General features: G+C 40.2%; 1 protein-coding gene across 1 annotated transcript; it reads left to right on the top strand.

The window, feature by feature from the left end:
- The first annotated feature begins 23 nt into the window (after positions 1-23).
- Positions 24-27,211, top strand: LOC128666771 (oocyte zinc finger protein XlCOF7.1-like). Its single transcript, XM_053721557.1, has 8 exons — positions 24-117; positions 1,562-1,661; positions 5,193-5,294; positions 6,212-6,359; positions 10,977-11,069; positions 16,510-16,602; positions 22,172-22,276; positions 23,499-27,211. Exons 2-8 carry the CDS (start codon positions 1,590-1,592, stop codon positions 24,209-24,211), a joined length of 1,326 nt encoding a protein of 441 aa, XP_053577532.1. The 5' UTR covers positions 24-117; positions 1,562-1,589; the 3' UTR covers positions 24,212-27,211.

Below are 27,211 nucleotides of genomic sequence, written 5' to 3'. Positions count from 1 at the left end.
TTTGGTGCTGTGTGTCGCGCCTCCTTGCTCCTGTAATTGTTTCGTATGTTTGGATCACCACAGTCACGAGACTAGCGTGACATCACAAGTCATTGAGCCGGATTGGAACAAGCAAGTGTGTGTAGGCTCCTGTTTTTGTTGATAAGTTTTGTTGTAAGCCTGGGTAAAGGGTATATTTGTCTGGGTTGTTTGTGTTGGGAGGTATTTGTCTATATATGTGTGTGTATATATATAGTGTGTATGTGTCTATAGATCTGTGTGTGTGTATAGAGGTGTATGTGTCTATAGATCTGTGTGTGTGTATAGAGGTGTATGTGTCTATAGATCTGTGTGTGTGTATAGAGGTGTATGTGTCTATAGATCTGTGTGTGTGTATAGAGGTGTATGTGTCTAGAGATCTGTGTGTGTGTGTATAGAGGTGTATGTGTCTAGAGATCTCTGTGTGTGTATATAGAGGTGTATGTGTCTATAGATCTGTGTGTGTGTATATAGAGGTGTATGTGTCTAGTGATCTGTGTGTGTATATAGAGGTGTATGTGTCTATAGATCTGTGTGTGTATAGAGGTGTATGTGTCTATAGATCTGTGTGTGTATAGAGGAGGTGTATGTGTCTATAGATCTGTGTGTGTATAGAGGAGGTGTATGTGTCTATAGATCTGTGTGTGTATAGAGGTGTATGTGTCTATAGATCTGTGTGTGTGTATAGAGGTGTATGTGTCTAGAGATCTGTGTGTGTGTGTCTGTATAGAGGTGTATATGTTTAGAGATCTGTGTGTGTGTATAGAGGTGTATGTGTCTATAGATCTGTGTGTGTATAGAGGTGTATGTGTCTAGAGATCTGTGTGTATATAGAGGTGTATGTGTCTAGAGATCTGTGTGTGTATATAGAGGTGTATGTGTCTAGAGATCTGTGTGTGTATAGAGGTGTATATGTCTAGAGATCTGTGTGTGTATATAGAGGTGTATGTGTCTAGAGATCTGTGCGTGTGTGTATAGAGGTGTATGTGTCTAGAGATCTGTGTGTGTATATAGAGGTGTATGTGTCTAGAGATCTGTGTGTGTGTGTATAGAGGTGTATGTGTCTAGAGATCTGTGTGTGTATATAGAGGTGTATGTGTCTAGAGATCTGTGCGTGTGTGTATAGAGGTGTATGTGTGTGTATATAGAGGTGTATGTGTCTAGAGATCTGTGTGTGTGTGTATAGAGGTGTATGTGTAGAGATCTGTGTGTGTCTAGTGATCTGTGTGTGTATAGAGGTGTATGTGTCTAGAGATCTGTGTGTGTATAGAGGTGTATACTGTATATGAAAGGGGTGTGTTTGCTTCTTTATGTAGGAAGGTATTTGTCTGGATATGTGTGTTTATGTGTGCAGAGGGATATGTGTGTTGTGTATCTGTGCATATATGTGTAGGGGTGTATGCATCTGTGTATTTATATGTAGGGGTTTGTGCATAAATGTGTATATACGTATGTGTGAGTGAGTGTGTGTATGTAAGTGTACAGATGTATGTGTATTTAGCCATTATACCCATATGTGTACCTTCTATAATGTATGTTGCAGGTCTCAGTGTTGCACAATATCACTGACCATGAACAAGAAGAAGCTGCCTGAGCGGATCCTGAATCACATCCTGGAGATTCTCTACCTGCTGACGGGAGAGGTGAGAAAACATCATAACGTCACCATGGTAACCTCCTGCAGTGATTATGTGTATTAGTTGCTTAGCAACAAGAGGTGACAGATGCTCAGAGGCAAAGAAAGAGCCGGTGTTTAAGGTAATATTCTGGGATACATGCGGTGCACAGTGCTGCAGAAATTCACTGGAGGACACAGTTATTTCCATCATCCCCATACACAGGCCAGCAATAGATATAGAAAAATGTTTACATGTTATGTAAAACTGGTAATTTATCCAGAACCAGAAGTGTTATTGTATTGAATAAACCTAGACAGCAAATATACGTCATGTATAGACATACGCAGGTATTTTGTGCTCACATCCTGATACTATATTGTCTTAATTGACACTTCATTCTATTGTGTTTGTTGTATAGATGTCACATTTTATTTTTGTTGTTATTATGATATCACCGGGTGCTTAATTCTTGATATATACTGATGTTGATTATGTATGCTGACCTCTTCAGATGGGGCTGATATATTATTATATTATTAGTGCATATGAAGTGTACAGGGTTGATCTGGCCTACCATGAGACCAGGAGATTTTCCTATGGGCAACAGCAGCTGGGGGCAGCTGGCAGCTGATTCACTAAAGTTTATATAGTGAGAATGGAGAGGCTAATGGAGTTGGGTGAGCCCTTAGTAAGTCACTGGATGCCCATATATGGAGTTATGTAGGGACTTCACACAACAGGGACAAAGCACAAGCCAAAACAGCATGTATAGTGTCAGCATTTGCCTGGAGGAGGCCTCAGCAGGTGGTTGTTAGGAAAGTGCAGGTTACTAAGGGCCCCAGGATCGCTAAGATCCACATGGAAGTGGTGCACAGATGACTTCCGATTTATCTTTGGTGTCTGGGATAATCATGTATGTCGCGTTTGAGGGTTATGAGCAGGATAATGCTGTGCTCACTGAAGAGAGGATCAGTAAGATCCCCAGGCTTATGGGAGGTAAAAGCTATGGGGATAGAATGAATAAGGGAACCTGGTGAATAATAGAGGCTGGGGGAGCATTAGAGGATGCTGGGGATATAGGACTGAGGCAGATGATTAAAGGCAGGAAGGGAAGAGAAACAAGGGATTGGTGGAGACATGTGAGAGTTAGAAAGGAGGAGCCTGGTGAGAGATTGAATGAGGAGATATGCGGGGAGTCTGGGGAGGAGCAGAATGAGAGGCTATATGGAGGGGAGGCAGAAGGAAGGGAGGCTGAGGAGCAGAAGGAGCGGAGGCTGGAGGGGATGCAGAAGGAGCGGAGGCTGGAGGGGAAGCAGAAGGAAGGGAGGCTTAGAGCAGAAGGAGGGGAGGCAGAAGGAAGGGAGGCTGAGGAGCAGAAGGAGCGGAGGCTGGAGGGGAAGCAGAAGGAGGGGAGGCAGAAGGAAGGGAGGCTGAGGAGCAGAAGGAGTGGAGGCTGTGGGGGAGGCAGAAGGAAGGGAGGCTGAGGAGCAGAAGGAGTGGAGGCTGTGGGGGAGGCAGAAGGAAGGGAGGCTGAGGAGCAGAATGAGTGGAGGCTGAGGGGGAGGCAGAAGGAAGGGAGGCTGAGGAGCAGAAGGAGGGGAGGCTAGAGGGAAGGCAGAAGGAAGGGAGGCTGAGGAGTAGAAGGAGGAGAGGCTGGGGGGGAGGCAGAAGGAAGGGAGGCTGAGGAGCAGAAGGAGCGGAGGCTGGAGGGGAGGCAGAAAGAAGGGAGGCTGAGGAGCAGGAGTGGAGGCTGGGGGGAGGCTGAGGAGCAGAAGGAGTGGAGGCTGGAGGGGAGACTGAGGAGCAGAAGGAGGGGAGGCAGAAGGAAGGGATGCTGAGGAGCAGAAGGAGGGGAGGCTAGAGGGGAGGCCGAAGAAAGGGAGGCTGAGGAGCAGAAGGAGCGGAGGCTGGGGGGGAGGCAGAAGGAAGGGAGGCTGAGGAGCAGAAGGAAGGGAGGCTGAGGAGCAGAAGGAGCGGAGGCTGAGGGGAACAGAATGAGGAAAGGCAGGAAGGGAAGAGAAACAAGAGATTGGTGGAGACATGTGAGAGTTAGAAAGGAGGAGCCTGGTGAGAGATTGAATGAGGAGATATGAAGGGAGGCTGGGGAGGAGCAGAATGAGAGGCTATATGGAGGGGAGGCAGAAGGAAGAAAGGCTGAGGAGCAGAAGGAGCGGAGGCTGGAGGGGAAGCAGAAGGAGCGGAGGCTGGAGGGGAAGCAGAAGGAAGGGAGGCTGAGGAGCAGAAGGAGGGGAGGCTGGGGGGGAGGCAGAAGGAAGGGAGACTGAGGAGCAGGAGGAGGGGAGGCTGGAGGGGAGACAGAAGGAAAGGAGGCTGAGGAGCAGGAGAAGGGGAGGCAGAAGGAAGGGAGGCTGAGGAGCAGAAGGAGCGGAGGCTGAGGGGAGCAGAATGAGGAAAGGCTGAAGAGCAGAAGGAGCGGAGGCTGAGGGGAGAAGAAGGAAGGGAGGCTGAGGAGCTGAAGGAGCTGAGGCTGGGGGGGAGGCAGAAGAAAGGGAGGCTGAGGGAGCTGAAGGAGCCGAGGCTGAGGAGCTGAAGGGGCGGAGGCTGGGGGAGGCAGAAGAAGGGGAGGCTGAGGAGCTGAAGGAGCAGAGGCTGAGGAGCTGAAGGAGCGGAGGCTGAGGAGCTGAAGGAGCGGAGGCTGAGGAGCTGAAGGAGCGGAGGCTGTGGAGCTGAAGGAGCGGAGGCTGTGGAGCTGAAGGAGCGGAGGCTGTGGAGCTGAAGGAGCGGAGGCTGTGGAGCTGAAGGAGCGGAGGCTGAGGAGCTGAAGGAGCGGAGGCTGAGGAGCTGAAGGAGCGGAGGCTGAGGAGCTGAAGGAGCGGAGGCTGAGGAGCTGAAGGAGCGGAGGCTGAGGAGCTGAAGGAGCGGAGGCTGAGGAGCTGAAGGAGCGGAGGCTGAGGAGCTGAAGGAGCGGAGGCTGAGGAGCTGAAGGAGCGGAGGCTGAGGAGCTGAAGGAGCGGAGGCTGAGGAGCTGAAGGAGCGGAGGCTGAGGAGCTGAAGGAGCGGAGGCTGAGGAGCTGAAGGAGCGGAGGCTGAGGAGCTGAAGGAGCGGAGGCTGAGGAGCTGAAGGAGCGGAGGCTGAGGAGCTGAAGGAAGGGAGGCTGAGGAGCTGAAGGAAGGGAGGCTGAGGAGCTGAAGGAAGGGAGGCTGAGGAGCTGAAGGAGCGGAGGCTGAGGAGCTGAAGGAGCGGAGGCTGAGGAGCTGAAGGAGCGGAGGCTGAGGAGCAGAAGGAGCGGAGGCTGAGGAGCAGAAGGAGCGGAGGCTGAGGAGCAGAAGGAGCGGAGGCTGGGGGAGAGGCAGAAGGAAGGGAGGCTGAGGAGCAGAAGGAGCGAAGGCTGGAGTGGAGGCAGAAGGAAGGAAGATTTAGGAGAAGATACCTCTGCATGTTTGTAACCTCACACAGGACTTTGTCTTATGCAAGTGCTCTAATTGGCTACACAGATTCACTGTCTTGCTTTTTGACCATAATACTGAGAATGTGATATTAGGTTACAAGTGACAGGGTCATAGGTCTCATATTTCTATGGTTATCTCTTGCAGCGTTTGTCTTACACGCTGATAACACCCAACATGACCAAGGACAAGACGACTGAGATGATACTGAATCACACCCTGGAGATCATGTGCCTGCTGACAGGGGAGGTGAGAGCTGATGTCATAATAAAATCTGCCCGTCCCTGGTTGCGCTCATTTACAGATCATTGTCATCAGCGCTATAATTGTAGAATTAAACATAAATGTTTGTAATGATATTTTGGGCAATAAACATTGAAACATTGTAATATTTGCTAATTTGAGCTTAAAATTGGCTAAAATTTAAGCCTGGTAGTGAGGTTAAAGAAAACAATTTGAGTATTTACTTCAACACAGAGTACCCCTCTAATGTTTCACTGAGGTTATGGTAGGGCCGGGTCTACAGTAAGTACTTAATAAAATAAAAATGCAGCATGTCTAGTTGGATATATGGTATAACTGGCATGGGGTGTAGATTAATGTTCACCGGTCTGGAACCAGGGACATAATAAATCCAGTTAAATAGGTGATTAAAATGGTCGTCAATGACCAAGGACTTGCCTGGCAGGTTTGTCTAACCTGATGGCAATAGCCATCATGCTCAGATCAGTCACAATGTAGCCAACTTGTCAGGTCTCTTATCTCCCTAAGGACAGGAGCTACACTGAGAAACGAGTAAGTTATTTGTTGTTTATTTTTTTTATTTTTTTAGGAGCACGGTTTAATATCTCTTTAAAACACTCAACATACACACTCCATATATGTGGAACAAAGACATTATGTCCATATTTTTTGTGACACAGAATCCATCTCATTAGAGCATTTTATTTTTAAACATATACACCTGGAATAACCCCCATTGTGCTCTAGATAAGGGTACAGCAATTGCAGTATATGTATGTATGCCTACTTCTGATTGGCTCAGCAGTTGTATCCTCGTACCTATTTCTTAATCAGAGTTATTTCTAAGCAGATAGGTGAGTACTTCCGGGAAATATGACATTAACCCTTTCTCTTGCGCTGAATGAGCTGTGTGTGTATTTCAGGTGCCTATAAAGTATGATGATGTTGCCGTGTATTTCTCTATGGAGGAGTGGGATTATATAGAGGGACACAAGGAGCTTTACAAGGACGTCATAATGGAGACTCACCAAGCACTAAGGACTATGGAGATCCCAGGAAACGAGAGCGCAGGTAACAATAAAGTTATTGGGGTCAATTTATCTAGCTCCATACGGAGCTCCTGCTCTGAGGCCGCGGACAGAAATCAACCTGATCGATTGACACCCCCTGCTAGCGGCCGGCCACGAATCTGAAGGGGGCGGCATTGCACCAGCAGTTCACAAGAACTGCTGGTGCAATAATAAATGCCGACAGTGTACGTACGCTACATCGTATCATGTCTGCTCGCACTTTAGTAAATTGACCCCATTGTCTTTAAAACAGGCATGAAACCCAATATTTTTATTTGGTGATTTAGATAGAGCAACAATTTTAAACAACTTTCTTTGTTCTATCTTTTGTTGAAAAGCACAGATATAATCTCACATGTCTGGAGCACTATATGGCAGCAGAATGTTATCGAGTTGCAAGAGCACTATTTCCTGCCATGTAGTGCTCCAGATATCTCTTCAACAAAGAATATAAAGAGAACAAAACAAATTTGATAATATAAGTAATTGGAAACGTTTTTTTTAAAATGGTTTGCTGTCTGAGTCATAAAAGAACATTTTTGGATTTCATATCGCTGCCATCTAGCGCTCTCAGCAGCAAAAGAGTTAAAATAATTTTACTTCACATTTTATTCATGCAAAGAAACTTTCAACTCGTTTAGAACATTGTTTCCCAACCGCGGTCCTCAAGTTTACCCAACAGGCCAGGTTTTCATTAGCTGAACCAACGCACAGGTGAAATAATCAGCTGATGGGTGAGAGCTGGTTAGTTACCATGGTTACTGATCATCTGATTACTTCATCTGTGCTCTAGTTCAGCTATAATGAAAACCTGACCTGTTGAGGGTTACTTGAGGGCCGCGGTTGAGAAACACTGGTCTAGATGATGCTCTTTATTTAAAGGGACATAATACTCATATGCTAAATCACTTGAAACTGATGCAGTATAACTGTAAAAAGCTGACAGGAAAATATCACCTGAGCATCTCTATGTAAAAAAGGAAGATATTTTACCTCACAATCTCCTCAGCTCAGCAGAGTAAGTTCTGTGTAAATAGTTATACTTCACCTGCTCTCAGCTGCAGGTAAAAATAAAAAAATAATGAAGAAATGAACAGCAGCCAATCAGCATCAGCAGTGCCGAGGTCATGAACTCTTACTGTGATCTCATGAGCTTTGACTTAACTCTCATGATATTTCATAGTAAGCTTCCTTTACCTGATTGGTGAAATAATATGAGAGTGCACAAAGCTCATCCCCTAAGATGTCCCAGGACAGACACACTAAAATGCTGCTTAGAAATCCTTTACAATGGGATGTGGCTACTGAGGAACTTTTGAGGTAAAATATCTTTCTTTTTTACATAGAGATGTTCAGGAGATATTTTCTAGTCAGCTTTTTACAGCTATACTGCATCACTTTCAAGTGTTTAAACATTTGGGTATTATGGCCCTTTAAATTCATAACTTGAATACAATGAACAATTTCAGATCATATTGATTTGATTTATATTTCATTTAAATAAACGTTTCATTGCTGAAAAGTATGGTTTGAGCAGTATTTAAAGGGACACTGAACCCAAATGTTTTCTTTCATGATTCAGATAGAGCAGCTATTTAGCAACTTTCTAATTTACTCCTATTATCAAATTTTCTTCATTCTCTCGGTATCTTTATTTAGAAAGTAAGAATGCAAGTTTAGAAGCCGGCCCAATTTTGGTGAACCTGGGTTGTTCTTGCTGATTGGTGGATAAATTCACCCACCAATAAACAAGCGCTGTCCAGGGTCTGAACCAAAAATTGGCTGGCTCCTTAGCTTAGATGCCTTCTTTTTCAAATAAAGATAGCAAGAGAACGAAGAATTATTGATAATAGGAGTAAATTAGAAAATTGCTTAAAATTGCTGCTCTATCTGAATCACGAAAGAAAAAAAATTGGGTTCAGTGTCCCTTTAATAGAGACAAAATAAAGCTTTCATGATTCAGACTTTTATTATCATATTTAATTTGTTCCTTGGTATCCTTTGTTGAAAAGTATAACTAGGTAGGCTAAAGAGTATCCGTGTACTGCTGCGCGCTAGCTACACACATATGCCTCTTGTCAGTGGTGCATTGCTGCTGTGGAGAAGTCAAAAGCCGCTCAACCAGACAAGCTGTATCAATTGGAGAGAGCAAATATGATTTTCAGTAGGTTAAAGGGACAGTCTAGAGCAGAAATTACAAGCTCTAGTTTGTTACAGCAAAACATTTTTATATTTGTTACCTTAGCTTAATAAATGTTTTACCCCTGTAAAGCAGGAACTCTCCTTGCGCTTGATAAATCTAGCTCATGGGGTGAACCAATGACAAATGGTATATTAGTGCAATCACCAATCAGCAGCGTCAGTTCATTGCTACTCCCGCGCATACCTAGGTAGTTTTTCTTTTTTTATCAAAGGATACCAAGAAAACAAAGCAAATTAGATAATATAAATAAATTGGGAAGTTGTTTAAATGTCGTGTTCTATCTGAATCATGAAAGTTTAATTCATTTACTGTCCTTTCCCTAATTGGCTCCTCCAAATAATGCAAATGGTGGGTGTGGTTTTGTCTATTGAAAAACAATTGCAGCAGTATAGATATTGTTGCCCCAGTCGTGGATCCTGACCGTTATTTATGTGTATTGTAGTTTCATTTGTGTATCTTGACCTGTATGCATGTGTACTGCTGCACATATATTTATTAGATTCTGACATAAGTACACTCAAAACAAAACATAAAAGCAATTACATTTGTCTATACAACATCACATTTACTTCTATGATCTTATACACTGTTGCACAGTGGTTGATTCCGAACTGTAGGTGTGTGTGTGTGTGTATTGTTGTCCATTGACAGTTCTTAACCAGTATGTATTCATTTTATTGACCAATGACAGATTATTCATTTTATTGACCAATGACAGATCTTAACCAGTATGTATTCATTTTATTGACCAATGACAGATTATTCATTTTATTGACCAATGACAGATCTTAACCAGTATGTATTCATTTTATTGACCAATGACAGATCTTAACCAGTATGTGAGCGTTTTATTGACCAATGACAGATCTTAACCAGTATGTATTCATTTTATTGACCAATGACAGATTATTCATTTTATTGACCAATGACAGATCTTAACCAGTATGTATTCATTTTATTGACCAATGACAGATCTTAACCAGTATGTGAGCGTTTTATTGACCAATGACAGATCTTAACCAGTATGTATTCATTTTATTGACCAATGACAGATCTTAACCAGTATGTGAGCGTTTTATTGACCAATGACAGATATTAACCAGTATGTATTAATTTTATTGACCAATGACAGATCTTAACCAGTATGTGAGCGTTGTATTGACCAATGACAGATCTTAACCAGTATGTGAGCGTTTTATTGACCAATGACAGATCTTAACCAGTATGTATTCGTTTTATTGACCAATGAGATATATTAACCAGCATGTATTCGTTTTATTGACCAATGACAGATCGTAACCAGTATGTGTGTGTTATATTGTACAATGACAGTTCTTAACCAGTATGTATGCGTTTTATTGCCCAATGACAAATCTTAACCAGTATTTATGCAGATTGTTGCCCAGTGACAGATTCTGACCCGTATGTGTGTGGATTGTTGCCCAGTGACAGATTCTGACCCGTATGTATGCAGATTTTTGCCAAGTGACAGATTCTGACCCGTTTGTATGCGGATTGTTGCCAAGTGACAGATTCTGACCTGTATGTGTGCGGATTGTTGCCCAGTGACAGATTCTGACCCGTATGTGTGCGGATTGTTGCCCAATGACGGATTCTGACCCGTATGTGTGCGGATTGTTGCCCAGTGACAGATTCTGACCCGTATGTGTGCGGATTGTTGCCCAGTGACAGATTCTGACCCGTATGTGTGCGGATTGTTGCCCAGTGACAGATTCTGACCCGTATGTGTGTGGATTGGTGCCCAGTGATAGATTCTGACCCGTATGTGTGCGAATTGTTGCCCAGTGACAGATTCTGACCCGTATGTGATGTGTGCAGATTGGTGCCCAGTGACAGATTCTGACCCGTATGTGTGCGGATTGTTGCCCAGTGACAGATTCTGACCTGTATGTGTGTGGATTGGTGCCCAGTGATAGATTCTGATCTGTATATATGTATGGATTGGTGCCCAGTGACAGATTCTGACCCGTATGTGATGTGTGCAGATTGGTGCCCAGTGACAGATTCTGACCCGTATGTGTGCGGATTGTTGCCCAGTGACAGATTCTGACCCGTATGTGTGCGGATTGTTGCCCAGTGACAGATTCTGACCCGTATGTGTGCGGATTGTTTCCCAGTGACAGATTCTGACCCGTATGTGTGCGGATTGTTGCCCAGTGACAGATTCTGACCCGTATGTGTGCGGATTGTTGCCCAGTGACAGATTCTGACCCGTATGTGTGCGGATTGTTGCCCAGTGACAGATTCTGACCCGTATGTGTGCGGATTGTTGCCCAATGGTGAATATTTTTTTTTAATCCTATAATTTAATTCCTAAAATACAGCTGCTGTTCTTTTACTGTGTATTCCTTGTTTACTTCATAAACGTAATATTCCTTAACTTCATTTGTGCAGGTGACGTATTAAATGCTAAACCTACAGAATACCTGTGTATTGGGAGTCAGCTGGAACCTCCGGAGCAGGAAATCTGTGTCCCTATAAATAAAGGTGAGTGGTGTTTGCACAATTTATTGACGTATCAAATTAAAATGGAATTTGCTAATGATCAACACTTCATCGTGCTGACGTCAGTTTTATTATTTTGTGCTGTTGCTTATAAAGTCCGATATCATCATTTACATTTAAGGAAGCATTAGTCATTTGCTGCATGCACAGTATAAAGAAGCTGCTGCTTGCTTGCAAAATGTCTTTCTACACAATGGGCTACAGTACAAGTGCAGCGCTAATTTATTGCGCGCCCGTAAACAGGCATATTCGGCCATTAACAGGTGTGCAATAAATAACCAGTCATTACAAGTGGCTGGTTATTGCTACTGTGAGCTGGCGGTAGCAATTAGCGCTCAGAAAATTAACCAGAGATCAGATCTCTGGTTAATTTTCAAAATGCGCCCCCAAAATACAGTGTAGTTCTTAAAGGGACACAGGTCAAATTAAACTTTAATGATTCAGATAGAGCAGCAATTTTAAACAACTTTCCAAATTACTTCCATTAACAAAATGTGCTCAGTCTTTTTATATTTACACTTTTTGAGTCACCAGCTCCTACTGAGCATGTGCAAGAATTCACAGAATATACGTATAGGCATTTGTGATTGGCTGATGGCTGTCACATGGTACAGGGGGAGTGGAAATATACATTACTTTAAAATTTGTCAGGAAAAAAATCTACTACTCATATGAAGTTCAGACTAAGTGCTATTGCATTGTCTTGTTATCTTGCATTTGTTGCTTATGCAAATTACTGTATTTACTGGTGCTTTAGGAAAATATCTAGCATTTTTATTAAAAATAACTGCACAAAGCATTTTCTAGGGGTTACAGTTGGTGAGTGTGGGGTGTTAGACAACAAACGTCACTGAAGAGTGCCTTTACATCGCGGTCTATGGGGACTGTTGTATTCCTGTAAATATATATGTATATGCTTATATACATATGCATTTATGTGTTCATATGTGTATACGGGTAAAGCCAGAAATGCGGGTAATCCTAGGAAAACACACCAAAAGTAAATGAAACATTTTTATTTTGGATTACACTTATGTTTCTTACAATGTTTTTGTTACAACAACAGGAAAGTAAACATTTTTACAACAACATAAAACATTTTTATTTTTCATATGTTTTCTACCATGCGTTTGCATTGCACCTAACTTGTGATACCAGCGTACATTTGCGTGCACTCGTATTACTAAGTGGAGCACAAATATCGCTCCCTCACAAAAGCGATATTTTGCACTCCACTTGTAATCTGGTCTGATATACTTTAGATATGCACAGTATGTATTAGCAGTTTAGTGCCATATTGCAAAGTGTTTATAAATTTATTAAAAGGCATAAAATCAAGAACACTTAGTCAACATAATCTAGATGAAAATTGCAACATGTTTCTCGGCACGCACGCCGTTTCATCCGGAATATTTCTCACAAACAAGTGTTCACAATTTAAAACACTTTAAAAACAATCAGATTGTGTGTACAGACAACTCCCATAAACTCCCCCTGCTTAAAGGGACATGATATCCAAATGTTGAAGCAAATGAAAGTGATGCAGAATAGCTGTAAAAAGCTGACTTGAAAATATCACCTGTGCATCTCTAAGTCCTAAGTATTTAACACCCCATTGTAAAGGACTTTAAGCAGCAAATCAGGATGTTAGTCCCAGGACAAGCTCATGTTATTTCCCTATTCATTTTAAGGAAGTTTACTATGAAATCTCATGAGATCACAGCAAAGGCAAAGCATGACCTCAACACTGCTGATGCTAATTGGCTATTTTTTTTTTTTCAAACTTGCAGCTTTACAGTAGCTGAAGTATATCTGTTTACACAGCACTTACTCTGGTGAGCTGAGGAAATTGTGAGGTAAAATATCTTCCTTTTTCTCATAGAGATGCTCAGGTGATATTTTCATCTCAGCTTTTTTACAGTTATGCTGCATCCCTTTCATGTATTTTAGCGTATGAGTATTATGTCCCTTTAAGGAACATTACAAAAGAAGCTAGTGACCCACCTTAATTAATCAAACCTGAAAGTGATGGTAAACTCTCCCTTTATAAAAACAGATCTGGACTGCTAGTGATATTTTAGATGGAGTTTAATTAATCAGTTGTAATGAACATGTGCTATATCTTTCTTTTTAATTAGATATGAAAATCAAACACCCAGCGCTCCACCGCCCCATTCAAAAGTCAGTTTTTCGGTGAGATAAAGGTTTGAATTGTTGTCCAACCAGCGCTCTAGCTTCAACAAAAGTGCCATGTGGGGAGAGCGCTGATTGGACAACAATACAAACCGTTAGCTCACAGAAAAGTTTCATTATTTAGTATTTGAAATTCATATTTCTATTAAAAAGTAAAGTATAGCGCAGCTTCATTACAACTGATGAATCAAACTCCGTCTAAAATATCACCAACATTCCAGATCTATTCTTATAAAAAGGGAGAGTTTACCGTCACTTTATGTATGGAGATGGGTCACTAGCTTCTTTTGGGTTTAAAGTCTTAAATTTGTCATTACTGTCATATTAAAAAACTTCTTGAGCGTGTCCTTTTTACCTGCTTTGCTGTGGCCTTTGCTATATGTGTAGCATGTTGCAGGGACAGTTCTGGATTTTGACATATGGTGCTCCAGCCTCTCCTAAAGGGACATTTTATACTAGATTTTTCTTTGCATAAATGTTTTGTAGATGATCCATTTATATAGCCCATCTGGGAGTGTTTTTGTAACAATGTATAGTTTTACTTACTTTTAACCCCTTAATGACCGAGGACGTGCAGGGTACGTCCTAAAAAAAAAGAGACAGTTAACGCCTGAGGACGTACCCTGCACGTCCTTGGTTTGGGAAAGCGATGGAAAAGGCAGAGCGGGGGTTAGAGGGCTGTTTGGGGGGGGTGGGTCAGGGAGGTTGGGGGCTAAGGGGGGATCCTACACAGCAGCATATGTAAATATGCTTAAAAAAAACAAAAACAACAAAGATACCTTTTATTTTAGTACTGGCAGACTTTCTGCCAGTACTTAAGATGGCGGGGACAATTGTGGGGTGGGGGAGGGAAGGGAGCTGTTTGGGAGGGATCAGGGGGGTGATGTGTCAGATGGGAGGCGGCATTTAGTGGCCTTCTAATTACCAAAAAGCAACGCCAAGCCATATATGTCTGCTATTTCTGAACAAAGGGGATCCCTGAGAAGCATTTACAACCATTTGTGATATAATTGCACAAGCTGTTTGTAAATAATTCCAGTGAGAAACCTAAAATTGTGAAAAAATTAAAGGGACAGTCAACACCAGAATTTTTGTTGTTTAAAAGATAGATAATCCCTTTATTACCCATTCCCCAGTTTTGCATAACCAACACAGTTATAATAATATACTTTTTACCTCTGTGATTACCTTGTATCTAAGCATCTTCTGACAGCCCCCTGATCACATGACATTTTATTTATTATCTATTGACTTTCATTTTAGCCAATTAGTGCAGTGTCTGCCACAATCCACGGGCATGCTCACAATGTTATCTATAGGGTTTACCTGAACTAGCTCTCCCCTGCTGTGAAAAGCAAATGCAAAGCATGTGATTAGAGGCGGCCTTCAAGGGCTTAGAAATTATCATATGATCCTTCCTAGGTCTAGCTTTCAACTAAGAATACCAAAAGAACAAAGTAAAATTGGTGATAAAAGTAAATTGGAAAGTTGTTTAAAATTGCATGCCCTATTTGAAACATGAACTTTATTTTGGACTTGACTGTCCCTTTAATTTTTTTTTTTATTTGATCGCTTTTGGCAGTGAAATGGTGGCATGAAATATACCAAAATGGGCCTAAATCAATACTTTGGGATTTCTTCTAAAAAAAATATATACATGTCAAGGGATATTCAGGGATTCCTGAAAGATTTCAGCGTTCCAATGTAACTAGCGCTAATTTTGAAAAAAAGTGGTTTGGAAATAGCAAAGTGCTACTTGTATTTATGGCCCTATAACTTGCATAAAAAGCAAAGAACATGTTAACATTGGGTATTTCTAAACTCAGGAGACAAAATTTAGAAACTATTTAGCATGGGTGTTTTTTGGTGGTTGCAGATGTGTAACAGATTTTGGGGGTCAAAGTTAGAAAAAGTGTGGGGGGTTTTCCATTTTTTCCTCATATTTTATCATTATTTTTATAGTAAATTATAAGATATGATGAAAATAATGGTATCTTTAGAAAGTCCATTTAATGGCGAGAAAAACGGTATATAATATGTGTGGGTACAGTAAATGAGTAAGAGGAAAATTACATCTAAACACAAACACAGCAAAAATTTAAAAATAGCCTTGGTCCCAAACGGACAGAAAATGGAAAAGTGCTGTGGTCATTAAGGGGTAAAATAACATTGTGCTGATTTTGATACTCCTAACCAAGCCCCAAAGTATCAGATGTATACTAATGTATACAGACTTCAGATTGCTTCTGTTTGTTTAATGGGTCTTTTCATATGCAGGGGAGGGGAGAGGGTTTGCTCTCAGCCCGTTTCAGTGGGTGTTCCAGTCTAACCTCATCAAGAGTGCTAAATAGGGAGCTTCTAAGTAAGTTTTTAAAAGGTTTTATATTGAATTTTTATATCAGCAGCTGTGCATATTCTTCTTTATAGTAGTGTCTATTACATGCTGTTAAATAAAAATTGGTGTATACTGTCCCGCCCCCCCCCAAGAATTTAAGGGTTAAAGGGACAGTAAACCTACGAACTAATGTTATATAATTCTGCACATAGTGCTTAGCTCTAACTTTATAAAACAAAAGATTTCAGAGATATTATATTTAAAAATGCAATTTTACTGACCGCCACTCCTGACTGTAATGAGCGGGTCTTAATTTGCATAAGTGCATCACGGGCACGCTGTCTAGTCACAGCCAGCCCAATCGCGCCATTAAACTTAATCTAGCTTGCTCTCGTTTTGGTCAGTAAAATTGCATTTTGAAATATAATAACTGCAATCTTTTATTTTATAAAGTTGGTGCTAAGCTAATGTTATATAATTCTGCACTATGTGCAGAATTATATAACATTAGTTTGTAGGTTAACTGTCCCTTTAAGTTACAGGAAAATCAGACAAAATAAATAATGGAAACTTATTGCTATATTTTTTACGAAACATTTATTGTATTGGGTACACCGTTTTGAGTATTATATCCCTTTAAATGAAAAGCCATGATAATAAAGCCAATAATATTGTGTGTCTTAAAAACATTTTGAGCCTGGGGTTACGTGTCCTCCTGAAATACAGGGGAACCTGATAGAGAAATATATGAAAATCCATTTTTGTTTGTTCCAGGGATGAATAGAGAAATAAATACAGCAATATTTATTGCCACTGTCAGTACTTGTACGTTTTTTTACTTATACACAAATGTGTAAAGCAGAGAATATGATCATATGTGACTGATCTGTACAGGTGACGTCCTGTTTAATGCTGAACAGATCGACATTCTGCGTGAAGAGAATCATCTGGAAACCCTCGAACAGGAAATCAGTGACAATAGCCCAGGTGAGGGTAAATGTGACAGATCCTGAAACTCCGATATATCAATTTGTCTATTCTTTCTGTCTGTCTTTTACTGATCTTGCATCTATAGAATGTCTATCCTGTTTGCCAATCCTTTCTATCTATATACTGTCTATAATGTCTATCCTGTCTCCCGATCTTTTCCATCTATAATGTCTATCCTGTCTGACAATCCTTTCTATTTATATACTGTCTATAATGTCTATCCTGTCTGCCGATCCTTTTTATCTATAATGTCTATCCTTTCTGTCTGTCTTATATCGATTTTGCCTCTTTATATAATGTCTATGCTGTCTGCCGATCCTTTCTATCTATATACTGTCTTTGTCTATCCTGTCTGCCAATCTTTTCTATATGCTATTTCTAGTTGTAATCAAATAAAAGAAGTTGTGCTTATAAGCAGGGACACAACATAAAAATAAATACTGTAAAACTTGTTATCAATACAAAGCACTTTAATACATATTAAAGGGACATTATACCCAAATATTTTCTTTCATGATTCAGATAGAACATACAATTTCCATTTTACTTCTATTATCAAATGGTCTTTGTTATCTTGTTATCCTTTGTTGAAAAGCAGGAATGTAAGCTCAGGAGTGTGCATGTGTCTGCAGCACTAGATGGCAGCAGTTTTTTAATAATGTTATACATTAGCAAGAGCACTAGATGGCAGCAGTTTTATAACAATGTTATACATTAGCAAGAACACTTGATGACAGCAGTTTTATAACAATGTTATACATTAGCAAGAGCACTAGAGGGCAGCAGTTTTATAATAATGTTATACATTAGCAAGAGCACTAGATGGCAGCAGTTTTATAATAATGTTATACATTAGCAAGAGCACTAGATGGCAGCAGTTTTATAACAATGTTATACATTAGCAAGAGCATTAGATGGCAGCAGTTTTATAATAATGTTATACATTAGCAAGAGCACTAGATGGTAGCAGTTTTATAACAATGTTATACATTAGCAGGAGCACTAGATGTCAGCAGTTTTATAACAATGTTATACATTAGCAAGAGCATTAGATGGCAGCAGTTTTATAATAATGTTATACATTAGCAAGAGCACTAGATGGCAGCAGTTTTATAACAATGCTATACATTAGCAAGAGCACTAGATGGCAGCAGTTTTATAACAGTGTTATACATTAGCAAGAGCCCTAGATGGCAGCAGTTATATAATAATGTTATACATTAGCAAGAGCACTAGATGGCAGCAGTTTTATAACAATGTTATACATTAGCAAGAGCACTAGATGGCAGCAGTTTTATAATAATGTTATACATTAGCAAGAGCACTAGATGGCAGCAGTTTTATAACAATGTTATACATTAGCAAGAGCACTAGAGGGCAGCAGTTTTATAACAATGTTATACATTAGCAAGAGCACTAGATGGCAGCAGTTTTTATAACAATATTATACAGTAGCAAGAGCACTAGATGGCAGCAGTTTTATAATAATGTTATACATTAGCAAGAGCACTAAAGGACAGCAGTTTTATAACAATGTTATACATTAGCAAGAGCTCTAGAGGGCAGCGGTTTATAATAATGTTATACATTAGCAAGAGCACTAGATGGCAGCAGTTTTATAACAATGATATACATTAGCAAGAGCACTAGATGGCAGCACTATTTCCTGTTATGTAGTGCTTTATACTCATGCGCGCTACCTATCTAGGTATCTGTGACAGACCCTTCTGTCAGGACTGAAGGAGTTAATTGTGTTTAGCTAAGAATCTAATTTCTAAAGACAGGTTTTCTGGCCTCAGCTATTGTGTGCTATAATTACATTTAAGTAATAAACAGGCCATTGTTTAATCACCCTCAGAGAGCAGACGCTAGGTGATAAGACAAGCCAAATGTGTTTAAGTTGTTACCTGCCTAAGTAAAGTATTTAAGTAATGTAATTCTACTGTTTCATAAAAGGGCGTCTTCCCCTTTTTATCTAAATGTACAAGAGTCTTTCAACCCCCCCATCTGGGGTCAAACCTGTATAAATACTAGGCATCTAGCCTTTAATAAATGACATTCTGTTTTAAACCTGAAACTGGCTGGGTTGTGAATTGCTGATTCCCTATGCAGGACATTGTTCATCTGGTATTAACCCTTGGTACACTGTTGGTACCGTAACATTGGTGGCAAGCGACGGAATGAACCTTATCGCCCAGAAGAGCAACTACACAAGCCAGTAACCTCAGGAAGAGGGGGATTATTACAATACTGACTAAGATGGAAAGAGTACCAGGGACAGAAGGAACCAATGGGCCCAGCATAGCAGACAGAACCCCCGCAGAAGCAAGCTTTGATCGGGCGGTTAAAATAAGACTGGCACATTATGGCCCCAACCCATCTGCGGAAATTATCGACCGGGTCATAGCAGCTGTGGAGGCCAACCTACTTCGCCAAAGCGGCGCTGCAACAAACCCAGTGGAAAAGAGAAAAGTAAATTTTGCAGCTTTTAAAAACTTCCTGGAAACAGAAGGAGAGATTGATGGGTACCTTGCGGATTTTGAGAGGCAATGTGCACTACACAAGGTACCCGCAGAGGACTGGGTCATGATATTATCCGGAAAATTATCCGGCCGGGCCAGTGAGGCTTTTCGGGCCATTCCAGATGAGGAAGTCGGGGATTATAATACTGTAAAAGAGGCTCTGCTCTCCAGGTATGCGGTTACACCGGAGGCATACCGGAGGCGGTTCAGAGACACTGTTAAATTAGCTGGTGATTCCTACCTTGAGTGGGCATGTATGGTGCACCGCACAGCAGCTCACTGGATAGCGGGGTGCCAAGCCGTATCTGGGGAAGAGGTGCTGCAGCTATTCCTGTTGGAACATTGCTTCGACAAGTTACCCGCAGGAGTTCGAGAGTGGGTTCGGGAGCGTAAACCCTCCACCCTGCATGAAGCGGCTCGCTTGGCAGATGAGTATACGGATGCCCGCAAACTGGACACTGCTACCCCTAAGCCCCCTGCTAGAGTGGAGTACAGACCCCCAGTCACCCCAGCAGCTGCCAGTTACCAACCCCCAGCGCACCGCTATACCACACGGCATCCGGCCACGAACTACCCTCAGAGAGCCCGGTTCAATTCGCGGGGCTACTCACAACCGATTCGGTGCTTTAGATGTAAGCAACTAGGGCACAAAAGACCAGAGTGTCCCCTAAATGCAGCGAACCAAGCGCAGTCCTGGAGAAGACCCGCCGGCGGAATCCCACGTAATCCTCAGCCTGCGGCCCGCTACGTAGAGGCGCAAGAATGCTGGAGCATCCTACATGAGGCAGACCTTGTGCAAGCTGCCCACCGGAATAACCGGCAACTGGTTAAAGTGAATGGGAAGAAGGTCAGTGGTCTACGGGATACTGGTGCTACCATGACCTTGCTTCAAAAGAACTTGGTGTCTGAGAAACAGTACACTGGAGATACTGTGGCTGTGAGGGTAGCAGGGGGCGATGTGTTCAGCCTACCTGTTGCCAGGGTACATTTGGATTGGGGAGTGGGCGCTAGACCTGTGAATGTGGGGGTCAAGAAGGACTTACCTGCTGATGTTCTTCTTGGAAATGACTTGGCCCCCCTTGTTTCTGCCTACGCTCCTATGGGTCCCGCTGATGTTAACCCTGTGACTACCCGTGCCCAGATCCGTGCAGCAGAGACTGACCCACCTGCTGCTAAGCCCCAGGACGCTGAGCTCAGTAAATCTCTATCCGCTATTGATATGTGGAGGTCCCGTTACAATGCGCTGATGAAGGAGAAGAGGAGCGCAGAGGAAAAAGCACGTTTAGAACGTGAATCTCTGCTAGACAAGCTGCACCGACAGACTGCAGAAAACACCAGCTTGAGAGTGGGACATGAAACCTTAAAGACAAACTTAGCGACACTTGAGGAGAAGCTGACGCTGGCTCATAGTGAGGTGCAGCAACTCAAGGGCACCCTATGTCAGTATGAAGGGATTGTGGATACCTATAAAGAGCAGGTACAGAAAACTCGTAAAGAAGCTGATGGGATTTTGAAGGACTGTTTAGCCCTAGTCTGGGCACTGAGGAAGTTGAACCCTTGTTTGTATGGACAGGAATTCTCTCTCATAACGGAAATACAGATGGATTGTCCTGACAAACTGACATGCCTACCACCTCCTAGTCTGGTCATCCCCAGGTTGACCCGCCAAAGGGTCAAGCCGGGTCTGCCGGAGTGTTCCACAAGGGGGGAGCTATGTGACAGACCCTTCTGTCAGGACTGAAGGAGTTAATTGTGTTTAGCTAAGAATCTAATTTCTAAAGACAGGTTTTCTGGCCTCAGCTATTGTGTGCTATAATTACATTTAAGTAATAAACAGGCCATTGTTTAATCACCCTCAGAGAGCAGACGCTAGGTGATAAGACAAGCCAAATGTGTTTAAGTTGTTATCTGCCTAAGTAAAGTATTTAAGTAATGTAATTCTACTGTTTCATAAAAGGGCGTCTTCCCCTTTTTATCTAAATGTACAAGAGTCTTTCAACCCCCCCATCTGGGGTCAAACCTGTATAAATACTAGGCATCTAGCCTTTAATAAATGACATTCTGTTTTAAACCTGAAACTGGCTGGGTTGTGAATTGCTGATTCCCTATGCAGGACATTGTTCATCTGGTATTAACCCTTGGTACACTGTTGGTACCGTAACAGTATCTCTTCAACAAATAATAACATGAGAACTTTGATTATAGAATTAAATTAGATTAGATTAAATTGTAATCTCTATCATGAAAGAAAAATGTGGGTTTCTATGTCCCTTTAATCGTAAAATGCTATCTATCTAGACACACTAATAGGGACGTCAACCTTAAAGGGACAGTCTACTCCAAAAAGATAGATAATCCCTTTATTACCCATTCCCCAGTTTTGCATAACCAACACTGTTATATTAATACACTTTTTACCTCTGTGATTACCTTGTATCTAAGCCTCTGCAGACTGCCCCCTTATCTCAGTTCTTTTGACAGACGTGCATTTTAGCCAATCAGTGCTGACTCATAAAAAAACTCCAGAATACCAAGAGAACAAAGCAACTTTGATGATAAAAGTACATTTGAAAGTTGTTTAAGATTGCATTTCCTATCTGAATCATGAACATTTAATTTTGACTAGACTGTCCCTTTAAATCATCACCACAAGTGATAATTGTAGTTGATTAACCCCTTGATTGCTCATGTGTTTTGGACAAGCAGATGATAGATCCCTGATGTGGGAGTGGTCTGGGTAATCAAGGAGTTAATTCACTACTGCAAGTGAGGGGGTCCATACAGTTTGGTCTCCTAATTTTTATGTTGCTCTAGCAAATGTCTTTCATAGGATAATGCGCTGCTGTTTGGAGTAAAAGGAAACCAAATACTTATGTTGTCTTGTTATAGAATAACATCAGCCAATGGTAAACATTTTTAAAATAAATTAACATCTTAATTGTTTTTTTTAATAGCTTTTTTGGGGGGGTTTCGGTAATGTATAAAGATGTTTTATATTCACTGTTAAAAAATTATTAAGCTTTTTTTTTTTCCCTCCATTAAAGTTAACTATGACATAATAAAAGTGGAGGAAATAGATCTGTGTATAGTAAACCCTATTGAAAGTGATGAAGATACCGACTTTGAAAACCAGGAGGATACAGACACAAGTAAGTTTGTGAGAGATATAGATCTACCTATCTCTATTTATGGCGATCTAGTTATGTCTGTCTGTCTGTCTATCTAGCTATCTGTCACAAACGCTAGGATTTACCATCACTTTAATAATAGGATTCCAAAAGATTTGGAATACTGTTTTGTTTTTTAAATATACTGTTATGAGTGATTTTAATAGGACAATGTCAACTAAAGAAATACTGATTTATGAAAAACAAAAAAAATCTTATTTTCACTTTTATTGCTTACTTCTATAGATTTTATTTTATATCATATGTGATGTTGTATATAAGATTATTTTGGTATTTTTCTAAGCTTCTAATCTATCTATTCCACACATTCCAACCAACACAAAATCCTGAGCATGCAGCCTCCAGATCCACATTCGAACCATCTACTCCAAGTCTCCCAGTAAAAATCTAGTCTATCTTAAGCCTGTTAAACCGCCTTCTCCATTGTAGAAATATAATCTCTCATAACCGCGATCTGTTGTTAGTTTCTAGAAACCTCAAAATGCTGAAATCAAAACATTTCCAGATTCTATGTTAAAGGGGCAGTAACTACCTTGAGATTTTAATATAAAAGGGTTAGTTATCCATAATAAAACAACTTCGCAATATACTTTCATTGTTTATTTTGCCCCCTTTTTATATAATTTAGGAAGATAGTTTATCTCAAAATTTCCGCAGTAGCCACATCCTACTGTAGAGGAACTTTAAAATATCCAATTAGGATTCTTCGACCGTTATACGTTTGTTTGGCACTCACTTATACTCTAGTATTAAAGGGACAGGATGCCCATTTTTTTCATGATTCAGATAGAGCATACATATTAACGACTTTCCAATTTACTTCTTTTATCTAATTTGCTTCATTATTTAGGTATCCTTTGTTGAAAAGCATAGCTAGATAGGTTTAACACCTGAGTGCTATTTGCTGATTGGTGGTTGCACATTTCATACTGCTCCTTCAACAAATGATACCAACAGATTCAATCTAATTAGATAATAGAAGTCAATTGGAAAGTTGTTTAAAATTGTACGCTCTAGCTGAATCATGAAAGAAAATATTTGTATTTCCTGTCCCTTTAAGTTTCTATCTTTAATAAATACAGATTCTCGTCATTGTTAAATATATTGACAACCTTATTTTAAATTTGATTATAACTAATAATTTGTAAGATAACAACTTTACTCTTAATCTGTTTATTTGCAGCAGATCTATCTTTGAGTTGGGATATTCCTAGTCAAGGTCAAAGTGTAGACGCTTCCTTCAGTCCTTTCAAAGATCAACCAAGTTACGTGGGAAATAAATTATATCCATGTTCTGTATGTGGTAAACGCTTTTCCCAAAAATCGCATCTTGTTGCTCATCAGAAAATTCACACAGGAGAAAGAGAATTTACCTGCCCTATATGTGGGAAATGTTTTATCCGGCAATCAAATCTTATTTCTCATCAAAAAATACATATAGGGGAGAAAGAATTTTCATGTTCTGATTGTGGAAAAAGTTTTAAATGGAAATCGAATCTTATTACTCATCAGAAACTTCATACCGGAGTGAAATCTTTCTTGTGTCTTCAGTGTGGGAAATGTTTTACCCAACAATCAGGTTTAATAAGACACCAGAAAATTCATACAGGAGAGAAAGCATTTTCATGCTCTGAATGTGGGAAATGTTTTAACCGGAAATCACATCTTATTGCACATCAGAAAAGTCATACTGGAGAAAAAGAATTTGTATGTGATGAATGTGGGAAATGTTTTACCCAGCAATCAAGTCTTATAAGACACCGGAATATTCATAAAGACGAGAAAGCGTTTTCATGTTCTGAATGTGATAAATGTTTTGACCGTAAATCAAGTCTTATTTCTCATCAAAAAAATCATACAGGAGAGGAAACATTACCGTGTTCTAAATTAGGGTAATGTGTTTTTTTATGATGAAAAATAAGAATTGGCTTACTGCTACAACAGCATATAGAACTAAGTACACATCAGAGGACACAACAAAACAGAAGTGGATACTTTAAAGAAACACTAAAGTCAAAACTAAACGTTTATGATTCAGATAGAGCACACAAATTTAAACAACTTTCCAATTAATTTCCATTATTTAAATATGCACATTTTTTTATTTGCACACTTTTTGAGGCACCATCTCCTACTGAGCATGTGCAAGAAATTACAGAATATATGTATATGCATTATTTGATTGGCTAGGGACTGTCACATGATGCAGTAGGAGGGAAAAATATAGCTGACTTTAAAATTTGTCAGAAAGAAATCTACTACTCATTTGAAATTCAAACTAAGTGACTTTGCATTGCCTTTTTATTATGCATTTACTGATTATACAATTCCGCTGTGTTTAGTGGTCCTTTAATAGATGCTAAGCTCGTTGAGTATTCTTCCTCTTTGTCTAAGGGGAATAAAACTAGAATTTGTAAATGCTTTACAGCTACAAATAAAGTATTTATTGTTTTTTAAATTATGTTTGTAGATAGAGACTTTGAGGCCGATTTATCAATGTCTGTCTGACATAATACGATGTAGCGTATCATGTTCGACAGACATCGCTGAATGGTGAACTGCTTGTGCAATGCCGCCTCTGCAGATTCGCTGCCAATTGGCCGCTAGCAGGGGTCGCAGCCTCAGAGGCAGTGGACCAGTTAAGGTGCAGCAGTCTTAAGAAGGCTCGCGCTGCATCAGGGGGGCCATTCCGCCCTTGATAAATCGGCCCCATAGAGTAATCTATGCATAATTAAACATTTTATAATTGAATAACTATCCTTATTTATTTTGCCCCCTTCCTTTTAGTTAACTGTAAGTTTTGCCATTTTTAAGATATGAAATGCACATTACAGACTTCTTAAGTCTAACTCTGCTACATATCTGACCCTAATTGGTCCCAGCAGCTGTAAAAAGAACTACAAATCAGTATATATTTTGCAAACAAAAATATACATATCCTGATTGGCTACTCCTAATAAGGAAATGTTAGGTGGAGTTAAGCTTTGGATAAACAATTGCAGCAAATAAAGTTATTGTGCTAAAAGAAATTACACACTACTAGAATGTTAATTTATTGCAATACAGCAGAAAATTACTGTAATCACAATGTGTTTACTAAACACTTAATAAATACTAGATAGAATGATGCAGCCAGAAAAAACCCGATCAATTGGAGAATAACATGTAGATATATTTTTTTCAACGTTTCATTAGTTGTTAAATGTTGACAAAATAAGTGTAAAGTTTTAGTGTCTATAAAACAATGGGAGCTGCCATGTTGTAACATTTATAAATAGGTCACTAGAGTGTGCAGCCAATAGCTGTGTGTAATATAACAGTGTTCTGCACTTCCATTTCTAACAGGAACTGAAAAGCTCACAATGTCAGAATGGAATTACATGAAAAGGGGACAAAACAAATAAAGTATATTTTGTGTGTGTGTGTATATATATATATATATATATATATATATATACACACACACACACAATTTATCATGTTATATTACCATCTCAAAGTGTTTAATGCTCCTTTTAATACTATATATAACTTTTATTTCAGCTCAGTGATTGTACCAATCTCTAGTAGCATGGAATAGGACTTTTGGCTGATCAACATTTTAAAAGGGGAACTCTCCGTTGTTCAATGTCAATCATTTAATGTGTTAACGATTTTTGGGGTCACCCATGTCCTCAGACTCACTCACAGTACAATATTTACTTGTATATATAAGTTCCCCATCACTGTGCATCCTGCGAGCTCCACAGCGTCATCAATGCACAACTGCGCATGCGCATAAGTGTGGAGCGTTCGAGCATTCATACCTAAAAAGTCAAAACCAAACCAACTCTCTAAAAAAGCCTGGCAGACTAGAGTAATTTAGTTGCAGTGTATCCGTAACATATTTAACGCCTATAACTGCAGTTCACGCTATACTAATACTACAAGTTTACTGAAAAGGGACCAAAATCTCAAATGTTTACCTAATCTCCTGAACCATACAGAGTGCGCTCACTAGTATTCCTTTAAGTTCACATTACATAAGTTCATTCACTGAACCCTTTCAACAGCCGCCATAGTTCACAACCCTTACACTAAACCTCATACCAAATTTTATCTTCTTAAATTCTACACTGTCCCAATATGGACTAACTTCCTAAGACAATACCAGCCCCCTTCACATTACTCAACTAATTCATAGAAAACAATGAAAATCCAACTGCATATTCAGCCCCTTTTGGGCTCAAAGTATCCAAATTATAAATTGATTTGGATTCCCTCTGCAATAGAAGCTTCCCCCTCTAGGAAGGGGGCATGGTCAATAATGATATATCTCAAATCAGCTACTGTATGATGGTGTTGGGCAAAATGTCTAGCCACCGGCTGCTCCGAGCCGCCTGCTTTGATGGCAGCCTGGATAGCTGATTGGTGGTTAGCCATTCTGGTTTGTAGATCATCCTGGGTCTTACCCACACAAAATTTTCCACATGGACAGTGTAACATATAAATTATGTACCTGGTGGTGCATGTGACCCTTTATCTGATCTCATATCTCTTGTTCTTCCACAGATGTGATGGGGAACTTATATGTGTAAGTAAATATTGTACTGTGAGTGTGTCTTGAATAATGAAGAGTGCCTTCTTTATACAGTTTTATTATTCATTTTTTGAAGCGCACCCCACCGGTTAATGAGGGAAAGTGAGTGCTGGATCCAAGAGGTGTATATATATATATATATATATATATATATATATATATATATATATAAATGTAATTTGATGCAATGTTATTGTAGGTCAGAAAAATATTATAGTATGTCTCCCATGTTGTATATTGGACCATGGTGTTATTGTATTACTTGATTTTTGCAAAACCTTGCAATTAAAAAGGTAAAAAAATATTTTTATTTTTTA

This window comes from Bombina bombina, chromosome 7 (assembly GCF_027579735.1).
Source record: "Bombina bombina isolate aBomBom1 chromosome 7, aBomBom1.pri, whole genome shotgun sequence".
NCBI lineage: Eukaryota > Metazoa > Chordata > Amphibia > Anura > Bombinatoridae > Bombina > Bombina bombina.
This window is presented reverse-complemented; position numbering and strand designations above follow the sequence as displayed.

Excerpts from the sequence above, each read along its gene's own strand:
- LOC128666771 (XM_053721557.1), top strand. The coding sequence starts at position 1,590 with ATGAACAAGAAGAAGCTGCCTGAGCGGATCCTGAATCACATCCTGGAG. Across the intron at positions 1,662-5,192 it reads TCTACCTGCTGACGGGAGAG|CGTTTGTCTTACACGCTGAT; the intron begins GTGAGAAAACAT and ends TATCTCTTGCAG. Across the intron at positions 16,603-22,171 it reads AATCAGTGACAATAGCCCAG|TTAACTATGACATAATAAAA; the intron begins GTGAGGGTAAAT and ends CCTCCATTAAAG.